General features: G+C 41.6%; 1 protein-coding gene across 2 annotated transcripts in view; it reads right to left on the bottom strand.

Moving 5' to 3' along the window:
• The window catches only part of NDRG3 (NDRG family member 3), a 69,825-nt gene that overhangs the window by 30,182 nt on the left and 17,380 nt on the right, over positions 1–22,263 (bottom strand). For both annotated transcript variants that reach the window (XM_044664338.1, XM_044664339.1), the window contains exons 2-3: positions 14,216–14,314; positions 1,781–1,816 (exon numbers count right to left, since the gene is read on the bottom strand). In XM_044664338.1, coding sequence (XP_044520273.1) covers positions 1,781–1,816; positions 14,216–14,272 — 93 coding nt within the window. In that variant the 5' untranslated portion in view covers positions 14,273–14,314. The remainder of the gene's footprint in view (positions 1–1,780; positions 1,817–14,215; positions 14,315–22,263) is intronic.

The raw sequence follows: 22,263 nt of genomic DNA, 5'->3' as shown, positions 1-22,263 counted from the left end.
AGCCAACTCTAGTATATATATATATATATTTAGACCACCAGAACTGGGCCAAGAAAGTGTTCAGTAGTGCCTAGAGAACACGCTGTTGTCTTTGAACTCACAGAATATTAAGAAATTTGTTAAAAAATCTTCTTAAAATTAAATTTAACCATTGTTCCATGCTTCTAATTCTAAAATTCAAATTTACATTCATGCTTCCAAATAACATTTCCCACATTTTACGTAGAACAAATGAATAATCTGGGGGAATACTTTTTCTCAATAGTTTCTGGTTTCATAAGGCCCATTATTATGAATTTTAATGCGATCCTTTCTCCAACAGATGACATCTTTACTTAGCTTAGCAAATCAACAAATCAGTTTCTACCAGCTTATTCCAGTGTCTAAAACCTCAACTAAGGTTAAATCAAATCCAACAACAACAAGTAAACCTGAATAATGCCTTTACCCAAATAACCAATTATCCAATTTCCTGCATCTGGGTCAGCAAGGCTTCATCTATAGGAAATTTCCTGCTCACATCAGAGTGTGTCAGCCCTGTGGGCCAAGAAGAGAATTTTAAAGCAGAAGTAAACAGCTTTCCGGGTTCCTTGAGCTATTGGATTGGTCTTAGATTCAGGAATCCAATGACTTAATAATACAACGAGCTTACCATTTCCAAGGCAACAAAATACCTTTTTGGGCCATCTGTCCTATTCCTCATTCTACATGAAATGAGAGCAAGGCACTTTGCCACAGTATGGATAAGAGAATGGGGATCAAACTCTGCCCCCAAACTTAATTCTACAAACAATGTGACAAAGCACCCTTTGCCTATGGTGTTAGTTCTGTCTCCTAACATTAGAATGATAAACAGATTTGACTATATTCAACACTAAAAAAACAGTCTTGCAAATAAGGCCTTGTGCTGAGGCCTAGCAGCAGTGGGATGCTCTGTAACTATTTAGGCTCAGGAATGGAATAGGTTTTCATACTTGCTACTCATGCTTTCCATATGGCCTGCTTTCATGGAATTCCACCAATATAAGTGGTTCCATAAGGGTTCTATTGTTATATACCTACTACTTCTTTCTCTAGTCTTCCATAGAAATGAGGATATCCACAGAGTGAGGAGACAAGCATTTATGAAGCATTTACAATGTGCCAGGTATTGTGCTAAGTGCTTTATAAATATCATCTCAACAAGTTTAGGTATTATAGAGGGAGGATTTGTTGGTTGATAACTAAAATGAATTTCAAGCTAGTAATGTAGCCATAAACAAAAGAGAAAAAAAACACTATATAGGAAAATAATAACAATAGGAAGGGAATGGGGGATATACTTCCATTTGCATTTTACATTTAATGAATTTAACATTTTGCACTTGATCTTAGCCAAAAGGCAGAGAAGGGATTGTATTTAACATTTTGAATTTCTGCTAAAAGGTTTTGTTACCAAGAATCCCCCCTCTTTGCTTCCACGCAGTGAAGGAGAACTCTCTATCTGAGACCTGTCTGATTATAAGTGACTCAGGCACGCACACGATTATTGTTTCAGGAAAGATGCCAATCACAGAGGAAAAAAAATCAACACAGGCATCTAAGATAACAGAGAGAATATCTGGCAGGCAAATCCTTTAAAATGACAGTCAATTAAATAAATCTTGATTGATTGAAAAAGGAAAGTTAGAGCCAAGAGTAGCTAGGCAAAAAAAATTCCCTTACATTGGACACCACCATAAAAGGGGATGCCCTGCACAGATCCTGTACACAGCCCTCTTGGTGCTTGTACAGTCCTTACCTGACAGTCAAAGTCCTGGAAGTTTCGTGTACCATTCTGTCAACAGAAGGCAGAAAACACAGTCAGTTTCCCGAGAGGCTTCCCCAAATGTGCAACAAATTCAGTTTCACATTGAAAGCACTGCAAGTATGTCCCTTGATTGCCATAAATCCAACAATTCTAAGTAAAATGGCTTGAGACATCATGGGTTAGTCAAGGGGACAAAGAACTAGATTGGGGAGGCAAGACTTGTTTTAAGTTCCTGCCAGAGGAACTAGTAAGGAATCTGGTTTTTCCCAGCAGGGTAAACCTGCCATTTACCTAGGAGAACAAAACAGCTGCCACCCATACCAAATCTGACTGAAAGTTTGTAAGCCTGCACTAGCTGCAGGTGAGCCAGAGAATGGGAAGTGGCTAGAAGCCAGTGCTGAGAAGCAGAGGACTGCAAGAAGAAGGGAATAGAGCCAAAACAGAGAGCAAGAGTCTGGTGAAGACAAGGTACAGATGTAATGTGGGAAGTGAGCTGGGGAAGGAATGAAGGTGTGTATGGACCATGAGTGAATGGATTCATGTCTGAAAAAGAAAAAAAGAAATGTACAATCCCAAGGCAGGGGAAAAGAGAAGGAAAAAAATAAGGTGCTGATTACCGGCATGGAAGCTATTGATTCCTCTCCAGTGCCACGAGGAAAGAAGAGACAGATCCCCAAAGAGCTTAAAGGATAAGCCATTGTCCAGAGGCCCAAAAGGGCACTCACGAGGGCCCACAAGGGAACCATGCTGCAGATATATCCATCATAAAACCCCTGGGAACAGCTCAGAAGTTGTCTTGGAAATTCGGAAGCCAACATTATAAGAATATGACATAAGTGTTATAAGAAGACTAATATGTGTCACTTTTCAAGAAATACCTGGCAAGAGTAACATCTGCCGACCTGATTTTGAGCTCCTTGAGTTTGGGGACGGTGTGCAGAGGGGGTGGGGTGTCAGCCCATGCAGACACCATACTCACCTGTATCAGACCTGGGGACACTGACAAGGTAAAGGACTTGATACTGGTCAAGCGATTAATATGTAGTATGTGCCAAGGGGCAAGTCTTGAACTCAGTTCTTCCCGATTCCAGTGCCAGGCCTCTATCCACTTTTATATTGCTTTATATGAAAACAACAATAAGATGGCAAACCACTTTGCAATCTATCTGTAAAACTTGGTTTTCTGAAGCTGCCTAACCAGGTCATACCAATCAGAGACAGCCTGTCTCCCTATTTGCCTACAGAAGTCACGGAACAACTGAAATCTAGGAAGTTTTTCTGATAAAGAAAGTCTAGAAATCTGGCTAAAGAGGACACTGCCCATTTTCAGGCTCAGAGAATCTTCTCTGAAAAAGCTTTCTTCCTTTTTGTTACCTTTACTGCCAGCCAGGTGACAGAATGACCAAAAACGCAAAGCATGGGTTAGTCATGTACAATTATACAGAAAAGCAATTTGTTCTTCTTCAGAGTGGTAGAAGATGGTTAAGATGCGATCATTTGGAGCAGTTTCCTATTTTTGGAAAAATCATTAGTCCTGCAATCCTAGTTTCTCCAAAGATGATAACATTTTATCAGATCCTAAGAAATGGTGAGCAGGCACCGATGTCTACTAGAGATGAGGCACTGCCAGTGCACAACGGCTGACCCCAGAAAAGGCATTGAAGGAAAACTTAGCGGATGTCTCACTGTCATCATTTCATAGAACACCTCAGAAGGATGCCAGAGAAAGAGCATAATGTGCTTGATCTCCAGTGTTTCTGGACTTTTAAAGTGCAAAAGCACTTTCTCATCCATGCTAAAATGGATGGCACTGAAAGTTTTATTGAAAAGATACTATCCAAAAAAGAAATAAGAATACAATTTAAAAAACTGAATTATATTTGATGAGAATACTTTTTTTTTAAAGGGTCTTGTCGATTTTAGCATTCATTACAATAAAGCAATCTATTCTTCACAGAGGTGGAGGACATCAATACCAAGCTCAGGATTAATAAAGTACAGAGTACTTAAGAACCTATCTAAGGGGCAGTTAAGTGGCTCAGTGGATAGAGAGCCAGGCCTAGACATGAGAGGTCCTGGGTTAAAATCTAGCCTTAGGCACTGCCTTGCTATGTAACCCTGGGCAAGTCATTGAACCCCCATTGTTTAGTCCTTAGTGCTCTTCTGTCTTGGAATTGATTTTAATATCAATTCCAAGTCAGAGCTAAGAGTTTAAGGGGGAAAAAAAAAAGCTATCAACTCTTTTAAGAAAAGTTTTCTAAAATATCTGGTCAAAAGAGGCCAAGGACTGTAACACATCAGGACTTTAATCCTGGGGTTTTCAGAGCTCCTACAAAGAGGAATTTTCACCTGAGCCACCTTTAGTCAGTTCAGAATACAGAGAAGCAATACTTCATTTCAGATTCTCAGTTCCTGAACATGCACACCCCCCCCCCCCATCACTTAGCAATTTCCCTTCCTCCACTGATCACCCACTTCAGGTGCCAGCAGCAGATGTCTACTGGCCCTCAGGCCATTCTCTATCCTTTCTCAAGTTCAGCCACTCCTGCCCCTATACTAGGGGACTTCCACGTTTGGGCTGATTTTTCCTCAAACACCCCAATCTTCCAATACCTCAACTCCTATGATTGATCTTCCGTCCATCCGTCCTTCCTTTGGAACATACAGTAGTAAGGCAGAAGGACAAAGACTAGGTAAATGGGATTCAGGGACTTGCCTGGTGCTCTGTCTTCCGTGCCACCTAGATGTCATCTTCTAGGTAATTTCTAACACACAGGAAGGGTCAAAGCCGCCAATACCCATGAGTGCTACAGGATAATTAGGTGCCAAAACCAATAATCCTTTATCCAACCATAACCTCTATTGCTGCAGCATTCCAAATCATGCCTTCACCCTTACTTAGTGATCTCCAGTACTTCTCAGTCTTGACCCTTTAGTTAATCAGTTCAATTTTATACTGTCCACTACTTTTGAATTCCTTGTCTGTTTTATCATTGTTCATGCCTTTCGAAACTCCAATCCTGGATTACTTCCACCATTCAGTTCCCTTACTCCTATCCAGCTTCAGCTGAACTAAGCTGGAGGAACTCACAGGTTCAAACTGTCTGGGTCTACTAAAAATTTATAATATCAACTGGGCCCTCACCAAAGTTACCAACAATCTCTTTGGACTAGAAAGATGAGAATTGAGGAATAGCCTATCAGATTTGGCAGATCTCATCTTTCATGTCTAAAGACAGATCCAAAAGATTCCAAAGTTTGTGAGCCTTGGTACTCACACCTCATCACTGCTCTCTGCCTCTTAAATTGGAGGGCAGAACCATGAACTCTAAAAGCTCCATTTAAAGAGGGGGCCCAGGGCAGCTATTTCTTCATTTCCTTTTGGATTTTGACTTTTCCACCATGCCCCCAGGAATTTTATCAATGGGAAACCTCATCATCTTACAAAATCCAATCGACCTTGGTACTCAGTTTCATATCAGTGCCTTCTGCCCCTCTGATGGGGAGGGTGGAATCATAACTAACTCCAAAAATATATTCCCATTTAAGAAGGAGGCTCAGGACTTCCATACCTTCATTCCCCACCAAACTGAAATCTATTCAGATCCTTTGATTTCATTGTGTCCCTTGCCCCAGGCAGTTTTTTTTAAAAAATAAGAAACTCTAATGCCCTTTAATTAGAAGAGGAGAGTAAAAAAAATCAAACAACTAAATTGTACTAGAAGATAAAGTTTAAAAAAAGACTACTTTGAAAGACTTAAGTACTCTAACCATCAAAATGATCAAACTCAATTCCAGAGGAATTATGATGTACCCTGCTACCTACCTACTCCTGCCTTGATAAATAATTTTTGGGCATGGCTAATGAGGAAATTTATTTTGCTTGACTATTTGTATCTGTTGGGAGGGTTTTATTTTTCTTTTAAGTTTGTGGGTGAGAAAAAGAAATTATTTTAACTGAAAAAGGAAGTAAAACGAAAGAAAAATAGCATCAGCTTTAATGACACATTTCTTTAGACGTGCTAAGGTTCCATGCGTCCATGTTTGCCAGTAACCCTAGAAGTAGTCTCAAATCTGATTTGGTATGCTGTTTTGATAGAATTTGGTGTCAGAGAATCTAATCTGGTTGGATTTGTTTTCCACCCAACTATTTGGAAAAGTATGGCTAATAACTGTCTGGATTCATTAAAGAAGAAACAATTTCTCATGTGGTAAATTTTTTTTTTTGGGGGGGGGGTCCTGGTTTCTATGGGCTTTGGTGTGGTAATATCCATTTCTGGTTAGTTGTCTTTTATATTGAGCAATCAAAGGGTTCAAACTGGGTTTTCTTGAAGTACTTTATTGAGGGTGTGGGAGAACATCTTCGAACACATAAATTGTTCTTTCTGTTCTTTCTGAAGATAAATCATTTCCCTTGATCCAAAAGGCTGTTGCTATTGTAGGATAATACTGGAAATTTATAAAACCTTTAGGCTTTGGGAAATCCTTTATACACAAAATCTCATTTGATTCTCAGAATTCCCCCAAAATTCACAAAATAGGTACTACAGCTATTATTCCCATTTTACAGATGAGGAAACTGAGGCTCAGAGAAATTAAGTGACTTGCTATGGACTACATATATACTAAGTACTTCAGACAAGATCTGAATCCAATGAGGTCCTGATTTCAGGTACAAAATTCTGTCTAAGCTATTAGGAAGGCATTCAAAATAGCAAAAGGTAAAAAGATAGAACAGTAGTGGGAGGAGGAAGAGGAGAGAATGGATGAATGAAAAATAAGTTAACACTGATGGTCCATATCTGAAAATGGAATGAAGGAAGAAGCAGGCCCAGGGAAAAAGGCTAAGTGCCAGATGCAAATGAAGTGGCTCAAGAAAAATCCAGGGAGATAAATTTTTCTTTCAATTACTGGCTTAGAGAATAAGTTGAAATAAAGAAGGAATTTAACAAGGAATAATTATTCCAAAAACGAATGAGGAAATGAAAACACTGAAAATTTTGAATATGCTATTTATAGGCAGCAGGAAAATATAATATGGCTTGCTCACTCTGGAAATTACTGTCAAGGTATATATAAAATTGAACTGCAAATAAACAGCATCCCCAGTGATCAAGGAAGGAGAGATAAAAGTGGCCCAATGACAGGCACTTTAATGGAAAGAGGTTCTGGGAAGCATTCTTAAAGGATATGTGCACTGAAAAAAAAAAAAAAGGTGGGGGGACAGCTAGGTAATATATACAGCACCAGACCTGGATTTGGGAGGACCTGGGTTCAAATCTGAATTCAGATACTTCCTAGCTGTGTGACCCTGGGCAAGTCTCTTGAACCCAATTATTCAGCTGTACTACTCTTCTGCTCTGGAATCAATACTTACATGGATTCTAAGAGAAGATATGGGTTAAAAAAAAAAAAAAAAAGATATGTGGACTAGGAATATTTTCCAAATGCTGTTTCTTGAGAAAATGTTGAAAGTGATCTTTTCCTTCTATAAAATATAAAACGTGAAATAAATATATCAAAAATGCTTTTTACATGTAACAAAATTTATTATGAAAATAGATTTATTTTGTTCTCAAACCATCCCAATCTTCTATTTTATCTTGGGCTACTGTGATATATCAAATAATATATTATATACCCCGGTCCCCTGGATATTCATTTTTGGATTTCATTAGTATACTTCAAAAGTGTTCCACGATCAAATTAATTGGAAGGATACAGGAAAAAGGCGCTTGACTTGAATAAAGAGTTCAAATTGGGGGCAACTGGGTGGCTCAGTGGACTGACAGCCAGGCCTACAGATGAGAGGTCCTGGGTTCAAATTTGACTCAGACATTTCCTAGCTGTGTTACCCTGGGCAAGTCACTTAACCTCCATTGCTTAGCCCTTGCCACTCTTCTGCCTTAGAACCAATACATAGTTGGTTCTACATTCTAAGGTGGAAGGTAAGGGTTTTCTAAAAAATGGTGATGCAAAGAAAACAAAATGGAGTGTTTTTATAGATGTGTGTATAAGTATGTAGAGATTTTAAAATAATATATTCCTACCCCCTGGAAAATTTTAATTAAGAAAGTCCATAAGGTTTTAGTAAATTGGCTTTTGTACACCAGACCATTTGATGAAAGGGTTCCAATACAAACTCACTGACAGTTTACTGAAAGACCTCAATTCAACAACATTCAGGTATCTATTGTTAATCAGCATTTATTAAGTCCCTACTGGGTGCCAGGCACTGTGCTAGGTGCTGGGATACAAAAAGAGGTAAGAGAGTCAAGGAGCTTTCTGTCTAATTGAGGAGATGACATGCAAATACACACAAAGATAGACAGAGGAAAGACGCTGGAAAGAAGAGTGGTTGGGGTTTAAGTAGAATTAAGAGGAGAAGGTGGGCCTTAAAGGAAACCAGGGACAAAACGGGAAGAGCACTCCAGGCATGGAGGTCAGCCAGAGGAAACAGCAGGCTGTAAGAGATGGAGTATGTTGTTTGTGGGACAGCCAGGAGGCCGCTGTCACTGGCCTGAAGAGGGGATGTCACACAGCAAGTTGGGAGAAGGCTGGAAAGCTAGGAGGGGGACAGGCTGTGAAGGGCTTTGAATGCCAAATGGAACATTCTGGAGCTGATCTAGAAGGGAGAGGAAGCTGCCGGCTTCTTGAGTGAGGGGATGGGGCACGGTCAGACCTGTTGGGGAGGAAAATTGGTGTCAGGAGAAAAGGGGGTGTGTTCCAGAGATGTTGCAAAGGGGAAACCAACGGGTCGTGGCAACAGACTGGAGATGGAGGCGTGAGAGTGAGGAGTCCAGGATGACTCTCCGGTGGCAAGCCTGAGGGGCTGGGGGGCTGGGAAAAATAGTAATTCCGTTTTGGACACACACTGGAGAAAGGCACCTGAAGATTCCAGACTGGAGTGAGCAGAGCTTGGGCAGCATTAGGTAGAGGTGGGAATCATCAACTAAGAGTTGGCCACTAAATACAAGGGAGGCCGCGAGATCACCTAGTGAAGTCTCCTATAAAGATGATGTCTTGAGGCCCTTTAGGGGATACAAAGCTGAATGAAACATGGTCCCAATTCTCCCTCTGTAGCTCATGCTGTCAAGGTAAAGTTATATAATAATGAATATTGTATAAAAGCTTCCTAAGACACATTACAGGGGTAAATGCAGAGTTGTCTAGAACTATAAGAACAACTCATCTGCATTTTGTTCAATCTGAGTTAATATTTCCACCCTCGTACTGTCTAGAGCAGGAATCCTTAACCCTTTTAATGCTGTGGATCCCTCTGGCAAAGGTGAAGCCTGTGAACTTCTCAGGATGTTGCTTAAAACAAATAATACACAGAATTACAAAATAAACCAGTTATATCAAAATATAGTTTAAAAACAAAACAAAACATGTATTTTAAAAGTTCATGGGTTCCAGGTTAAGAATCCCAATCTAGAGGATTTTACTACAATAATGGCCATCTCTCATTTTACCTTAGCAAAAATATTATGGAAACCTTAGAATGACAGTTTCCAGCCTTTATGGGAAGGGATCTGATGACAATGATGCTGGTTTGGGGAGTGGCTCTCTTTATATTAGGAGCTGAACATAACCACCTTCACCCAAGGAGTGGCAAATACTCATCACTAAGCTCACCTTCCATCTAAACTAGTTTTCTTATCTGATCATCACAATACAAAAAAAAAAAAAATAAATTGCTCTGGTTGTAGGCTTTGATAAGCTTTGGCAAAGCTCATTTTTTAAAGCGATTTGACCAGAGTAGTGCAGAAACAGTTTTCTTCTTCATCACTTTCAGCCATTTACTAACCTGCTTCATTATTTCTACATTTTTAAGAAGCTAATTGTGGACCCCCTTGGTTTTCCCATTTTGCCCATCCCTTTTGCTTCTATGTTCAGGAGAACAGTTCACAAAGGAGGGTGTATAGAAATGAAAGGAAGACACAAACAAATCAACACCCCTTTCTTTGGCTACAGGAGTCCTGTTTCAGTAAAACCCTTTCTGGTATGCTAGTGACTTTGGGCTATAAAATCAATCAACATTTCTTAAACTACTACAATAAGCTAGGTGCACAGCTAAGCACTGAGGGTATAAAAAGAGACCAAAAAAGCAGTTCCTATCCTCCAGGAGCTTTCAGGCTAAAGGGGAAACGGTCTGCAAGCAAATATATACAGGACAGATAAGAAATAACTAACAGAGGGAAGGCATGGTTAGGAAGGCTTCCTTGGGAAGAAGATGGGATTCTAGCTGGGGCAGAAAGGAAGCCAGGGAGGTCAAGAATCAGACAGGATGTGGGAGAGAATTCCAGGCTTGGGGGACAGCCAGAGAATATGCCCAGAGCTGAGACACACGGAGAGTCTTGTTCATGGAATAGAAGAGAGGCCAGTGTCGTCAGACTGAAAAGTAAGCCCTGAGCAGGGAAGTAAGGCATAGGAAAACTGGAAAGGCAGGAGGAGACGTGATGAAGGGCTTTGAATGCCAGAGTATAAAGAACCTAGACCGGCAGAGTAAAAAGCATGGTGGCAAGATTATAAATGTGGAATTAACAAGAGACTGTCATCTGAAAACTAGTCAGTTTGAAGAGGATGCATTTTTTTGGCCAGGGATGAGGAGATAGAGTTTGTTTGTGTGTGTACAAATATATATGTGCATGCTCACACATGTACATGTGCATATATGTACACACCCAGGTGAAAGGCCCATAGTAATGAAATCGCATTCCTTTCAATAAATTGCAGTACATTTATCCTTTACATACTAGCCTTTTTCAGTTTATTTGGTACCAGAGGTTTCATGAGAGAAGTGGGAACTACAAGCTAAATGAGACACTCTAATGGAGCAGAAAGAACAACGAATTAGGAATCAGAACACCTGAGTTCTCATTCCAGTCCCACCATTAGACCTAGAACACAAGCTGTATTCACCCTTAGGCCTCAGCTTCCTTGTGTGTAAAATGGGGATAGTAGCTGCTCTGCTCAGGGATTGTTGTGATGATAATGATAAAATGGGTAAGAATGTGTTTTCAAAGCAGCGGAGTGTTATCAGGTGGGCCTGTTATTTCTTTGCCTTGCTCTTTCTTTCACACCACTAACACATCTTTAAGAGGTGGTGGTAGCTTCATTTTCAGCGCAGGAACACAACTATAACAAGACCACAGTTCTCCATCATCTTAAGCATCTGACACATTATGGTTTTACTGAAATGAAACAGAAAAAAGAAACCGACTAGGCATGATGCTGAAAGGCTATGTTCCCAGCACAGTTTCGTAGTCATCTCAGGGCAAACTCCTTCCAAGTTCCCGAGATGTAAAATGTGCAGCGGTCCTTTTGGTTAGGAAGATAGGAAGCTTCCTGAGTCATACATCAAGCCTTCCTTGAGGGAGTACAAGTGATAGTCCTTAAAAGGAAGCCAAGACTGAATAGAAGAATCTGTGGCAGCAAAGCAGGCTAGAATGATATTCTCTTTCCCATTAAACTGGACAGCACACGGATGACTAATCATCAGAAGGGCTGCCCCGGTAACTCAGCAGCAGACAGCACTTCCGAATGGCTAGGAAGCTTTGAGATCATCTGGTTAAACACCAAGAGGTCCTACAGAGGTAGCCAGATACAAACCCAGAGATTTCTCCTTTCCCTTCAAATTGAGAGCTCTTTCTTCCCTTGGTTTCTTGGTAGGCGGTTGAGATAATATCTTCCATTAAGTTTGCAAAAATAGAAGTCTGGTAGATGGTAGAAAAATAGATATTTTTCCTTTTTGCTGCTATTTTGGTCTACCCAGAGGACCTCCCATTCCTACCTCTGTGAAGCCACGCTAGGGGGAGTCTAGCAGGAGCAGCATAGAAATTGGGAAGTTGAGAGAGGGTGGAAAAAGGGCTGGAAGTCATGTGCCTTCTAAGGAAGGGAGGACAGATCTCAAGAAGGTACTTGCTAGGCTGTGGCACACAGACAAGGCAAAACCATCAAGGTAGAGTCTTGTAATTATCAGGATGCTATCACTGACTTATCTCTATTTCCCTAATAAAGGGATCTATTTTGCCTGTCTTAGTCCCTAGCAATGAGTACATAGAATACATTTAATAAATATTTGTTGACAGACTGACTGAATCTGGTCTTTACTGCTCCAGACTCCCCAGGCATCTAACGTCCTAATTTCCACTGTTCTTTCAATACTGTTCCTCTTCAGGAAGCCCTGCAGAATCCAGAAAGAATCTCTGGAGGCAGGTAGGTGGATAGAGATGCCAAGTCTAAAGGCAAAGGCTGGAGGTGTGGCCTCAGACACTCCCTAGCTGTATGACCCTGGGCAAGTCACTTAACCCCGATTTTACGTACCCCTTACTATTCTTCTGCCTTGGAACTGTTACTTAGTTACTTAGATTCCAAGAGGGAAGGGAAGAGTTTAAAACAAACAAACAAACAAACAAGAAAGAATCCCTTCCAGAGTCTATTCCCCACTCTTGAACTATCTGAATAGTTATTAAGTAAAAGAAATTGCTGCTTTTCCATCTCCAGCAAACCTGGTCTGGGTGCCTGCCCATAGCTTAGAGACACTAAAGTCTTCTAGTAATTAGCCACTTATTCCACAAAGAGCCAACACAAGGACCAATGGGAATTTTCTTGTCAATATTGACAAGACTGGTTGTTTATTTCCTGATTATGTCGAAGTACCTCACAGTAATAAAAATTGGTACATCACTTGTAGAAAGAGATTTTTTAGGATGGCATGAAAGGAAGCAACAAAAAAGAAAAAAATGGGGGTACAAAATATACGGACTTTTATGGGGGAGAAATTTGGCGAATGATAAAGGATAAAGGGTTCAAGGGTGAAATAAGACTTAAAGAGATGAGATCAGAGAGAACAGGCTTAATGGGGAAGTGGGGGAAGCATAAAACTGTCTAGTTTTAGGTATAGCATCTGGTCTCTCCCTTGCTTCAGGCTACTGAGGATTAAGGATGACAAAGGAATCCTTTCTTACTCAAAATTGCTAAGAAGGCATTCAATACCCAAACTCACCTAGCGCCCCACAACCCCTTCCCTTCTCTGTGCCCTCTGGAGGGCAGGAAAGGGACTGTGGATCTGTTTTATTCTTCTACTGAAACATGTTTTCAGAAAAGGGTTTGAGAAACTCATTGGCACCACAATGCAAACCACAGAGAAAGCTTCACAAATTTCTACTCCCATTTTAACCCAGAAAAGTTCTTAAACTAAAAAGAAAGCCATAATGGTGACATTTCAACTATCAGCAAATGAGGAGGGGAGTTTTCTGGGGAAATGGTTCCTCAGTGATGACCAGACACAAAGTGTTCTCCTGGGGCCTCTAGGCAACAACATTAAGGGAAGTATCTGGACTATTCATTCTCCGCAATGGAGCACCTATATCAAAAACTTCTGGCTAACAGTTGAGCTCATGTCGGAGTTTATGATATCAGAAACCATGAGGGGCAGCTAGGTAGCACACTGGACAGAGTGCCAGGCCTGGAGTCGGGAGGATGTGGATTCAAATCTGACTCCAGACTCTTCCTAGCTGTGTGACCCCGAGCAAGTCACTTAACTCCAATTGTCTAGCTCTTATTGCTCTTCTGTCTTAGAATGGATAGTAGGACAGAAAGTAAAGGTTTTTAAAGAAAAGAATAGAGAACTTTGCCACGTTACTGTTGAGTCATGTATATTTAAAATTTTTTAAAAAGGGATAAGATGGGGGTAGGGAGTGGGGTGTGTGTGTGTGTGTGTGTGTGTGTGTGTGTGTGAGAGAGAGAGAGAGAGAGAGAGAGAGAGAGAGGGAGGGAAGGGGCTAATGCTGATGAAATGGGTTCAAATCTTGCCGCTTGCTGCCCTTACTCTCTGGGCAGCACGGGGCAAGGAGCTTAATGGCCCTAGGCCTCAGTTTCCTCACTTCTAAAATAAGAGGGCTGGACAAGATGGCCTCTGGGGTCCCTTGCCAGCTTTTAGATCTGGGATCCTATGAAGCTGGACTTTTGTTTTTGGTCTGGATGGACATTTCTCTGGCGAAGGGAGCTCCCTACTAAAGAAACTGCCCCCACTGATGGCGGCTGGCCCTGTCCCACACTAGAGAGCCTTGGGGAGCGGTCTGGGTCCAGGCCAGGTCCAGGCCAGGTCAGGCCGGCTGGTGCAGAGGCAGGACCAGGCCTCAGGCTGTCATGGGCCCCTGAGGACGGCTCTCTGGCTCTTACATCTTGGGGCCTCTTAAGATCGATTGGTCTTGAGGAATCTCCAAGGAAAGGAAACCTCAAGGCAGGGGATGGAGAAGGTCCAAAAAGAAACAACTGCTCCCTTCCCTCCTCGCTGCACCGTGGGAGAGGAAGCCAGATGATTTTTCGGTAAGTCAGCACTAAGCGTTACAAATGGTGTCGTTTCAGGATGTGAAGCCTGGGTTTCAAACATTTGAATGTAAACAGAGTGGCCTTTACCTTGTCATTGAGCAGCGGTTTGATCTCTGTGAGCTGCACATCCTGCAGTTCATCCATGGGGACAGGAGTCAGCACCGAGGCCTTGGGGAACCAGGAACACTGCAACAGAAGACCGGGGAATGGAGGTGAATGGAGGTGACACAAGTGACAGAGACAAGAAAAGATGGCTGGAGGGCAAACCCCATCATCGGCAAGCTAGTGCCTACAGGCTGGATTCAGCCACCCAGACACCAGCTCCATCAGGTCAGAAAGCAAGGTGACCCAAAGAGCTGAGGACAGAAGGACATCCACATATATTCAAGTGGGAGCCAAAGATGGGGGCCACCAGCACACTCTTAAACCATCGAGTTCTTAACCAAGTCTAGCATATCTTCAGTGCAAGACCAGGTGCCTGGGAACAAGGAGAACTGGTTTTGGTTCTGAATACCAGCTACAAACTGTGCTTGTGACCTCAGCTAAGTAATCTTCCCCTTTCCAAAGCCAGGCCTGGAGATGGGAGGTGCTGGGTTCAAATGTGACCTCAGACACTCCCTAGCTGGGTGACCCTGGGCAAGTCACTTAACTTTCATTGCCTAGCCCTGACCACACTTCTGCCTTAGAACCAATACATAGTATTGATTCTAAGGTGGAAAACAAGGCCTCAAAATTAAATAAATAAACAAACAAACAAACAAATAAATAAATATTTACAGAATTGAACTGATTTCATTCTAACCAGGATCAGCAAAAATGAAGACTAGGTGGTATGCAAAAACACTGGATTTGGGGTTAGAAGATCAGGGCTCAAATCCTATCTCTGCATTCATGAATTAAGTGACAGCAAGTCATTTGTCCTCTGGGCACTTGTTTATTCATTTGTAAAATAAGAGTTTAGTCTAGATTAGGGTTTCTTTTTAAAAAACTCTTACCTTCTGTGTTAGAACTGATACTGAGTATTGGTTCTAAGACAGAGGAGTGGTAAAGGTTAAGGCAACTGGGGTTAAATGACTTGCCTAGGTCACTCAGCTAAGAAGTGTCTGAGGCCACATTTAAACCTAGGACTTCCCATCATCAGGTCTGACTCTCAATCCACTGAGCCACCTATTGGCTCCACTGATCAGGATTTCTTAATTTGGAGTCTAGGAATTAAAAGAAAAAAAATTAGCTATATTTTAATATAATTGGTTCCCTTTGAATTCCTATGTGTATTTTATTTTAAATATTTAAAAAATTATTCTGAGAAGGGGCCTGGAGCACCATTAAGGTTACAAATATCTCTATGTTTTTATGTATTCTAAATCTTGAGATAAAATGCTAATTATTTACATATCAGGAATTATAGGAAAATCTTAATATGGATCTGAGGTTACATGGTGAACAGTATTAAGTATTGTCTTAGTTAACCTTTTAAAAACAAGCATTTAGATGAACTACTTGATTTCTGCACAAACTGATGCAGACTAAAATGAGCAGAACCAGGAGAACATTGTTCGCAGAAAGTGAAACACTGTGGGATGATCAAATATGATCAAATGAAACATTGTGGGACTTTGCTACTAGCAGCAATCCTAAGGGACTTATGAGAAAGAACCGTGGGAGTTGAAACACAGAAGAAAAATATATGATTTATCACTGGTTTATATGGGTATATGATTTAGGGTTTTGGTTTCAAAAGATTATTCTATTACAAAAATGAATAACATGGAAATAGGTATCAAATGATAAAACATGTAAAACCCAGTGGAATTGCTTGTCAGCTCCGGGAGAGGGAAGAAAAGAGGGGAGGGAGAGAAGATGAATCATGTAACCACGGAAAAATATTTAAAAATAAAACTAAAACAGAAAAATAAAAATAAGCATTTATTAAGTGTCTACTATGTGCCAGGTTCTAGGGATACAAATACAAAGAATGAAACAATTCCTATTTTTAGGCAGAAAAGGAGACACTCCTGCAAAAATAAATACCTAGATAAAGCCATCCTTGATCAACCACTTCATGTATAGGAAAGAATATGAAGCCCTTAGAGCATGTTACTGGGGTCCTAATAAGAGGCCGGACATATTCATGGACCTATGGTTTGTTTAGAAACCTCAGATTTCGTTCCGTTCTCATTGTCCCAAGGCTCTGCCAAAGAGCAATTTTATAACACCTGCAGGAACAGTGAGATCACATGGTGGAAAATTCCATCTGCCGATCCCTGAGCAGCACAGGCCAGCTCCTCTCCTGGGGATCTCGGGCCGGCTGCAACTTCAGCACAGATGATATTTTCAACAAACACCATTTGGGTTCTTAGTGCTATTAATCCTGTCAAAAGGCTGGCAGGGCTTTTCTAGACTGGGATAAAAACTAAAATTATCACCCAGCTTCATTTTTCCCTTTCCCAGTGGTTTGTGAGGACGGGGAAGAGATGACAGCAGTCCAAACTCCCTACGTTCCAAATGAAGCAATGGGCCAAGTAGCAGAGAGTGGGTGGTACCAAGCGGATGGATGGAGTCACTGTGTCTGGCCCCGTGGAGATGCCTGGAGTCTTAGTCAGAAAGCTGGCATTATTGTATATTCCACTGAAATGACTGCCCTGGGGATGAGGACTAGAAATAATAATAGCTGGCATAATGTAATGCTTTAAGGTTTGCGAGGTGTTTTACAAAGATTACATCTCAATTTACCCTGACAACCCAGTGAGGTAGGTGCCTTTATCGTCATTGTTGTTATCCCCTTTTACAGATATAGAAACTGAGGTTGAGAGAGAGTAAATGACTTGCCCAGTCACTCAGCTAGTAACTAAGGCAGGATTCAAACTCTGGTCTTCTTCACTCCATGTCCAGGGTTCTATCCACTAAGCCAGACTACTTGGGTTCTAATTCTAGTTCTCAAGCTTATTAGCTGAATGACTAGACTTTGAGCAGTGGATTCCATCCGATAATGATGAAAAGTCCCTTTCCGTTCCATCATTCTGTGAGATCATGGTGAATCAGAAAGTGTCATGATTTCTAGGCTATGAGGCAGGAAGATTAGTCTACAAGCAAACTGGCAAGTTTTTGAGAGAGTAATATGGTGATGGGAAGGTGGGTTTGAGGCATGCAAACGGAGATTAGATTATAGATGATGGGACAGAGCTGGAGAAAGATTTGGAAAACACTCAGATTCAGGTGCTTCTAGACTCCACATCAATCAATAGGGGAGCCCACCAAAGACGACAGTAAATGGAAGAAAGTAGGGGCTAAAGGCGGCAGCTTTAGGGATGCTCAAGGTTATAATGTAGGAGGAAAACTGAGAGGGATACAGGAGACAATCAGGAGCAAAGTGCAGCAGGAAGGAAAATGGACAGTGGGAATGGGGGAATTTTCCAGGACTGGAAAAAGTCACTGCGATTTGACGTTAACCTCTCAACTTCAGTTGCTTCATCTGTAAAATCAGGATTACCTTACAGTTGCTATGAGGATCAAATCCTTAAATCACTATAGAAATGTGAGTTATTATTATTATTATTTAAAAACAAAACCAAGGACTACATTTCAGACAAAAATAGGATGAGTTCTTAAATTAAAAAGCCCATTCATTACTAGAATCATAATTCAGAACCACAAGGTCTGTTTGGTGCATCACATGCCAACCAAAGGTATGTGTGCTATTGTGGGCTGGGTGAAGCATTTCTTATAGGAGTTGCAGGTTACTCATTATCCTTTTACTTCTGGTTATTATTTTTTTTTTTTACTATGCTGCTTTCCACAATCCCACCATCATCTCCTTGCCCTCAGTTCCCCAACTTGGAGCAAACCCCTGGGCCCTCTGGCTCTAACAGATGAGCCTTCCTCTTATTTTTCCAGGAGGCAGGCCTCCATGCCATTTTCTAGCTATATCTCCTTGCCAAGGTGCCTAAGCCAGTGATGGGCAATCTTTTGAGTTTGGTATGTCAAAATTTGCCAAAAAAAAAAACTAGCAAAACTCGGGTGGTATGTCACTTCGAGAAAAAAACATAATTTCATGATATTTATAGTTTAAATAACAAAAATATATAATTGTAATATATAACTATTTAATAAACCAAAATAGGTAAATTAATATAGGTAGAATTATCATCTATAGTGCACAGAGTGTCTACACTACACTACAGCAAGTGTTTCATCCTCAGCATGCAGCCCCACACTTCTCTGTATGTGTCATCGAAAATGGCTACGCGTGTCACAGGTTTGCCATCACTGACCTAAACTATCTATCATCCTCTGATAAGTGAGCTTTGCTGGAAGCAGTACTTTTAGGCTTCTTCTCTTTCTAGCTTCCCTGCTTAGGTTGGTTTCCCCTGTTAGACTCTAAGCTTCTGGAGAGCAAACACTACTTGTATCTGTAGTGCACTGTGTAAGATTTATCCTATTCTTCTTTAGTATAGTATAAATACTACATTTACATATAGTATAGCACTATATATATTTATATATAGTTAGCACTTCATAACTTTTTCTTTTAAAAATTCTATTTTATTTTTGGTTCTAAATTCTTCCTCTTCTTTTCTTGTCCCTCTCCTCCACCCATTGAGGGTAGAAAAATAAAACCCATTACAAATTTGTATGTTTAGGGGGCAGCTGGGTAGCTCAGTGGAGTGAGAGTCAGGCCTAGAGACAGGAGGTCCTAGGTTCAAACCCGGCCTCAGCCACTTCCCAGCTGTGTGACCCTGGGCAAGTCACTTGACCCCCATTGCCCACCCTTACCAATCTTCCACCTATGAGACAATACACAGAAGTACAAGGGTTTAAAAAACAAAACAAAACAAAACAAAACAAATTTGTATGTTTAGTCATGCAAACAAATTCCCACATTAGCCATGTCCAAAAAGGGATGGAGGGGGGGATGGGAAGAGAAGAAAAATATGCTTTTATCTGCACTTGAGTCCATCGGTTCTTTTCCTGGAGGTGGACAACATGTTTCATCAAGAATCCTTTGGAATTGTGGTTGGTCGCTGTGTTGAGCAGAGATGGCGCACTTAGTATTTTTCAAAGAGCTTTCCCATCGACCTCATTTGAGATCAATAATGAGGTAGGAAGAATTGGATCTTCCTTTTCTACACGAAGAAATGGAGGTCTGGAGAAGTGAAGAACTCATGGTGGCAATACTGAAGGCCGCTCAGGGAGTAGGAGGCTTTCACCATCAAGGATTCAGGAGTTTAAAAAACCTGAGTAGTCACTGGAATAAGAGGATGATCTAATGGAGCCAATGTGGATCCCCTCCCTATCCAGCATCATCAGCTGGGAGGGCTCACGGAAGGCTTAAATTTTGCAAAGCTAGTTAAATCAATTGGATATCCCAGATGGGGACCCTCCTTTTTTTTCTCCTTTTTGGCTGGTTAACATGAGGACCTGTGCATACTTGACTCCATAAAGATGCATTCTCTTTTCATTTAAGTTCCACAGTAAGGGAGAAGTTGAATTTATTAAGAGATGGATCTGGTAGACTGGATCTATTCCACTTAACCATGGCCCTCTGCTCCCTGAGACTAGCCAGCTGTGGGAGCAATTATATTCTGCTTTCTTGGCAGAGGTCCAATTGAACAGCATCAGGTATTGGCCATGGGGATTTTCCTCCGTCTTCCATTACCACCATACAGGATCAGGAGGACCAAAGGGTAAAATCTGCCCAAGAGATGGAAATAACCACAATGGCCATCTGGGCAGATAGGCTTATCCAACCAAATAGGTGCTGTGGGGATAATTGGAGAAGGCACAATGATGGAAGGCACTTCTACACTAAATAACTTTGGGAGTGGCTCTGAAATAGAGAGTGGGAAAATAGGAGACCAATAGCTAGTTACAAGGATGCTAGTAAAATGATCCCAACATCCAGCAGTGAGGAGGAAGGGCTCTTAAGCTCCGTTCAATCCCAAGGAATCTTTTGAAGGCATCTCCCATTCCACTTGTATATAAATTGCTGATGGACAGTTAGTTATCATATTGGGACCCCTCAATAGGTTCATCATGGTAACTTAGGTTCCATGGTTCCCAGTTTATTTTTTTTTTCGCTCTGAACCATCAGTGACTCTTGGCTATTAGTATGGGTGCTTATGGTAATCTCTATACCAGTTTGTGGATAGAGTTAAATAAAATTTTGGAATTACCCAAACCCCCATGCATTTAAAACCCAATGATGCCTTTCAGAACATGATGAACATGGAAATATGTAATGTATAATAACACATGTAAACCCAAGAACACTACCTGCTATCTTGGGGAAGGGAGAAAAAAGAGAAAATGGATCACAAAATGTTGGAAAACTATTACTGAAAATTTTACTCACATGTAATCTAGAAAGAAAAAAAAAACAAAAAAACTTAGTATGTCAAGTCCTTGGTTAAAGCTATTTCCTTCCAAGTGATGGGTATGAAGGAGGCTGCAGTATTTTGTTACCCCTCATAATAATTCTGTGTGGTTGGTGAAGAAGGCAGATGGCACCTACTGGTTTACAGTGGACTACAGGGAACTGAATGAAGTCATGCCAATCACTTGAGGCTGTTCCTGACTCATCAATGTGGCTAACTAGACAGTCTGGGCTGTGGGTGAGTTTTATGGGGCTGGCCACCTCACTAAAACTTCATTCCTGTGGCTAAAGCTAGTCAAGGGTGGGCTGCTTTTACCTGTCCAGCATATCTTCACTAACATTGTCTGGGTCTACCTGAACGCTGCCTTCCATTGCATAGTTTTTTTGGTGGAAGATAATGAAAAGAGTAATGTTGTCTGGCCCAGACAAGGCCACGGCGGTAAGGGACCTACATGTGATAGTAGCCTATGTGAGTAGGAGACCAAAAGCCTATGAAAACTAAGGATCTAATCTACTCAGTCAAGTTTCTGGGGACAGAGAAGACAGGGAGAACCTACCTAGATAACTGTGGACTCAGTCTAGAATAAGCTACTGACACTTCCAGCAAGGTGAACACTGGCAGAGGGTACCTGCAGTATGAGAGGCCTTAGCAAAGTGGGTAGCAATAAGTGGGCACTGGCACAGCGCAGGAACTAGCAGCAACTGCACTGGCAAAAGTAAAGACCCCAGGAAAGTGGGCAATGTCATGGGCACTGGCAATGGTAATACTTCTAGCAATATTCAGAAACCGTTTGTGTCTCCCAGAGGCTAAGGCCTCCAGCCTCAGCCCTCATATTCTCACTCTCCTGCTAGCCCAGTGGGCTCCTTCTTCCTAGCTGGATCTGGCTCTTGGGGATGGCTATGAGGCATGTGCCACTCATAAGGGCTAAAAAGGGGTTTGAAACCACAGGATGTCTTTTTATGACTTGACTGTTTACACACTGGACCTCAGAGGCTAACACTGAGAACGGGGGAATTTGCTGCGGGATGATGATCCTGGCAAGTCTTCCCAATAGGCTGATCTATGAGCTTGCATGGCTGGAATGTAAAAGAGGTAGGTACGCCCTTCATCCGCCCGGATTCCTAAGCTGTGGCCATGAGTCTGACTGAGTAGTATGAGATCTGGTGGGAACAGGATTAACCAAGGAAAGGGCACCCACTTTGGGCGGGGAACAATGGTAGAACAATGCCAATGAATTCTCTGCGTTAAGGTGTTTGTGGGACACGAGGAGAGACATCATACCCATGACGGTGACCTGAACAATCAGGCTCTTACAAGAAAAGCTGAGTTTCCCATTGCCATACTGAACCCAGGGGAGAAGATGCCAAGGATATGGGACCTCTCTACTTCTGGCCAATGGAACTCCACATACCAATCAGAGCACTCTCCTCTGAAACACAAGTACAGCACGATTTTTGAAACAAAGCTTTACCATTATGTCCTGGACTACCTAAGCCTAACTATAGTGAAAGTATATTACTTGGAAGAAAAGGGATCCCTTAGCAAGATTTTGAGTCCCTGAATGAAGGGGACTTCTCTAGCTCCTATAGAAGAAAGGGGAAGCACCTTAACTGAGGTCTGTAAAAGGGTAAAGATTTGGGTTCTCCCCTCTTAGAGGGTTCCCAAGGAGGGAAAGGTCATGATGTGGGGGCCAGGGAACTCTAAGTGGAGAGTGTATGTCTTGGTATCATCCCTGGCATCAGGACAGGCTGCATGCAAGAG

Source organism: Gracilinanus agilis, chromosome 2, assembly GCF_016433145.1.
Source record: "Gracilinanus agilis isolate LMUSP501 chromosome 2, AgileGrace, whole genome shotgun sequence".
Classification (NCBI taxonomy): domain Eukaryota; kingdom Metazoa; phylum Chordata; class Mammalia; order Didelphimorphia; family Didelphidae; genus Gracilinanus; species Gracilinanus agilis.
This window is presented reverse-complemented; position numbering and strand designations above follow the sequence as displayed.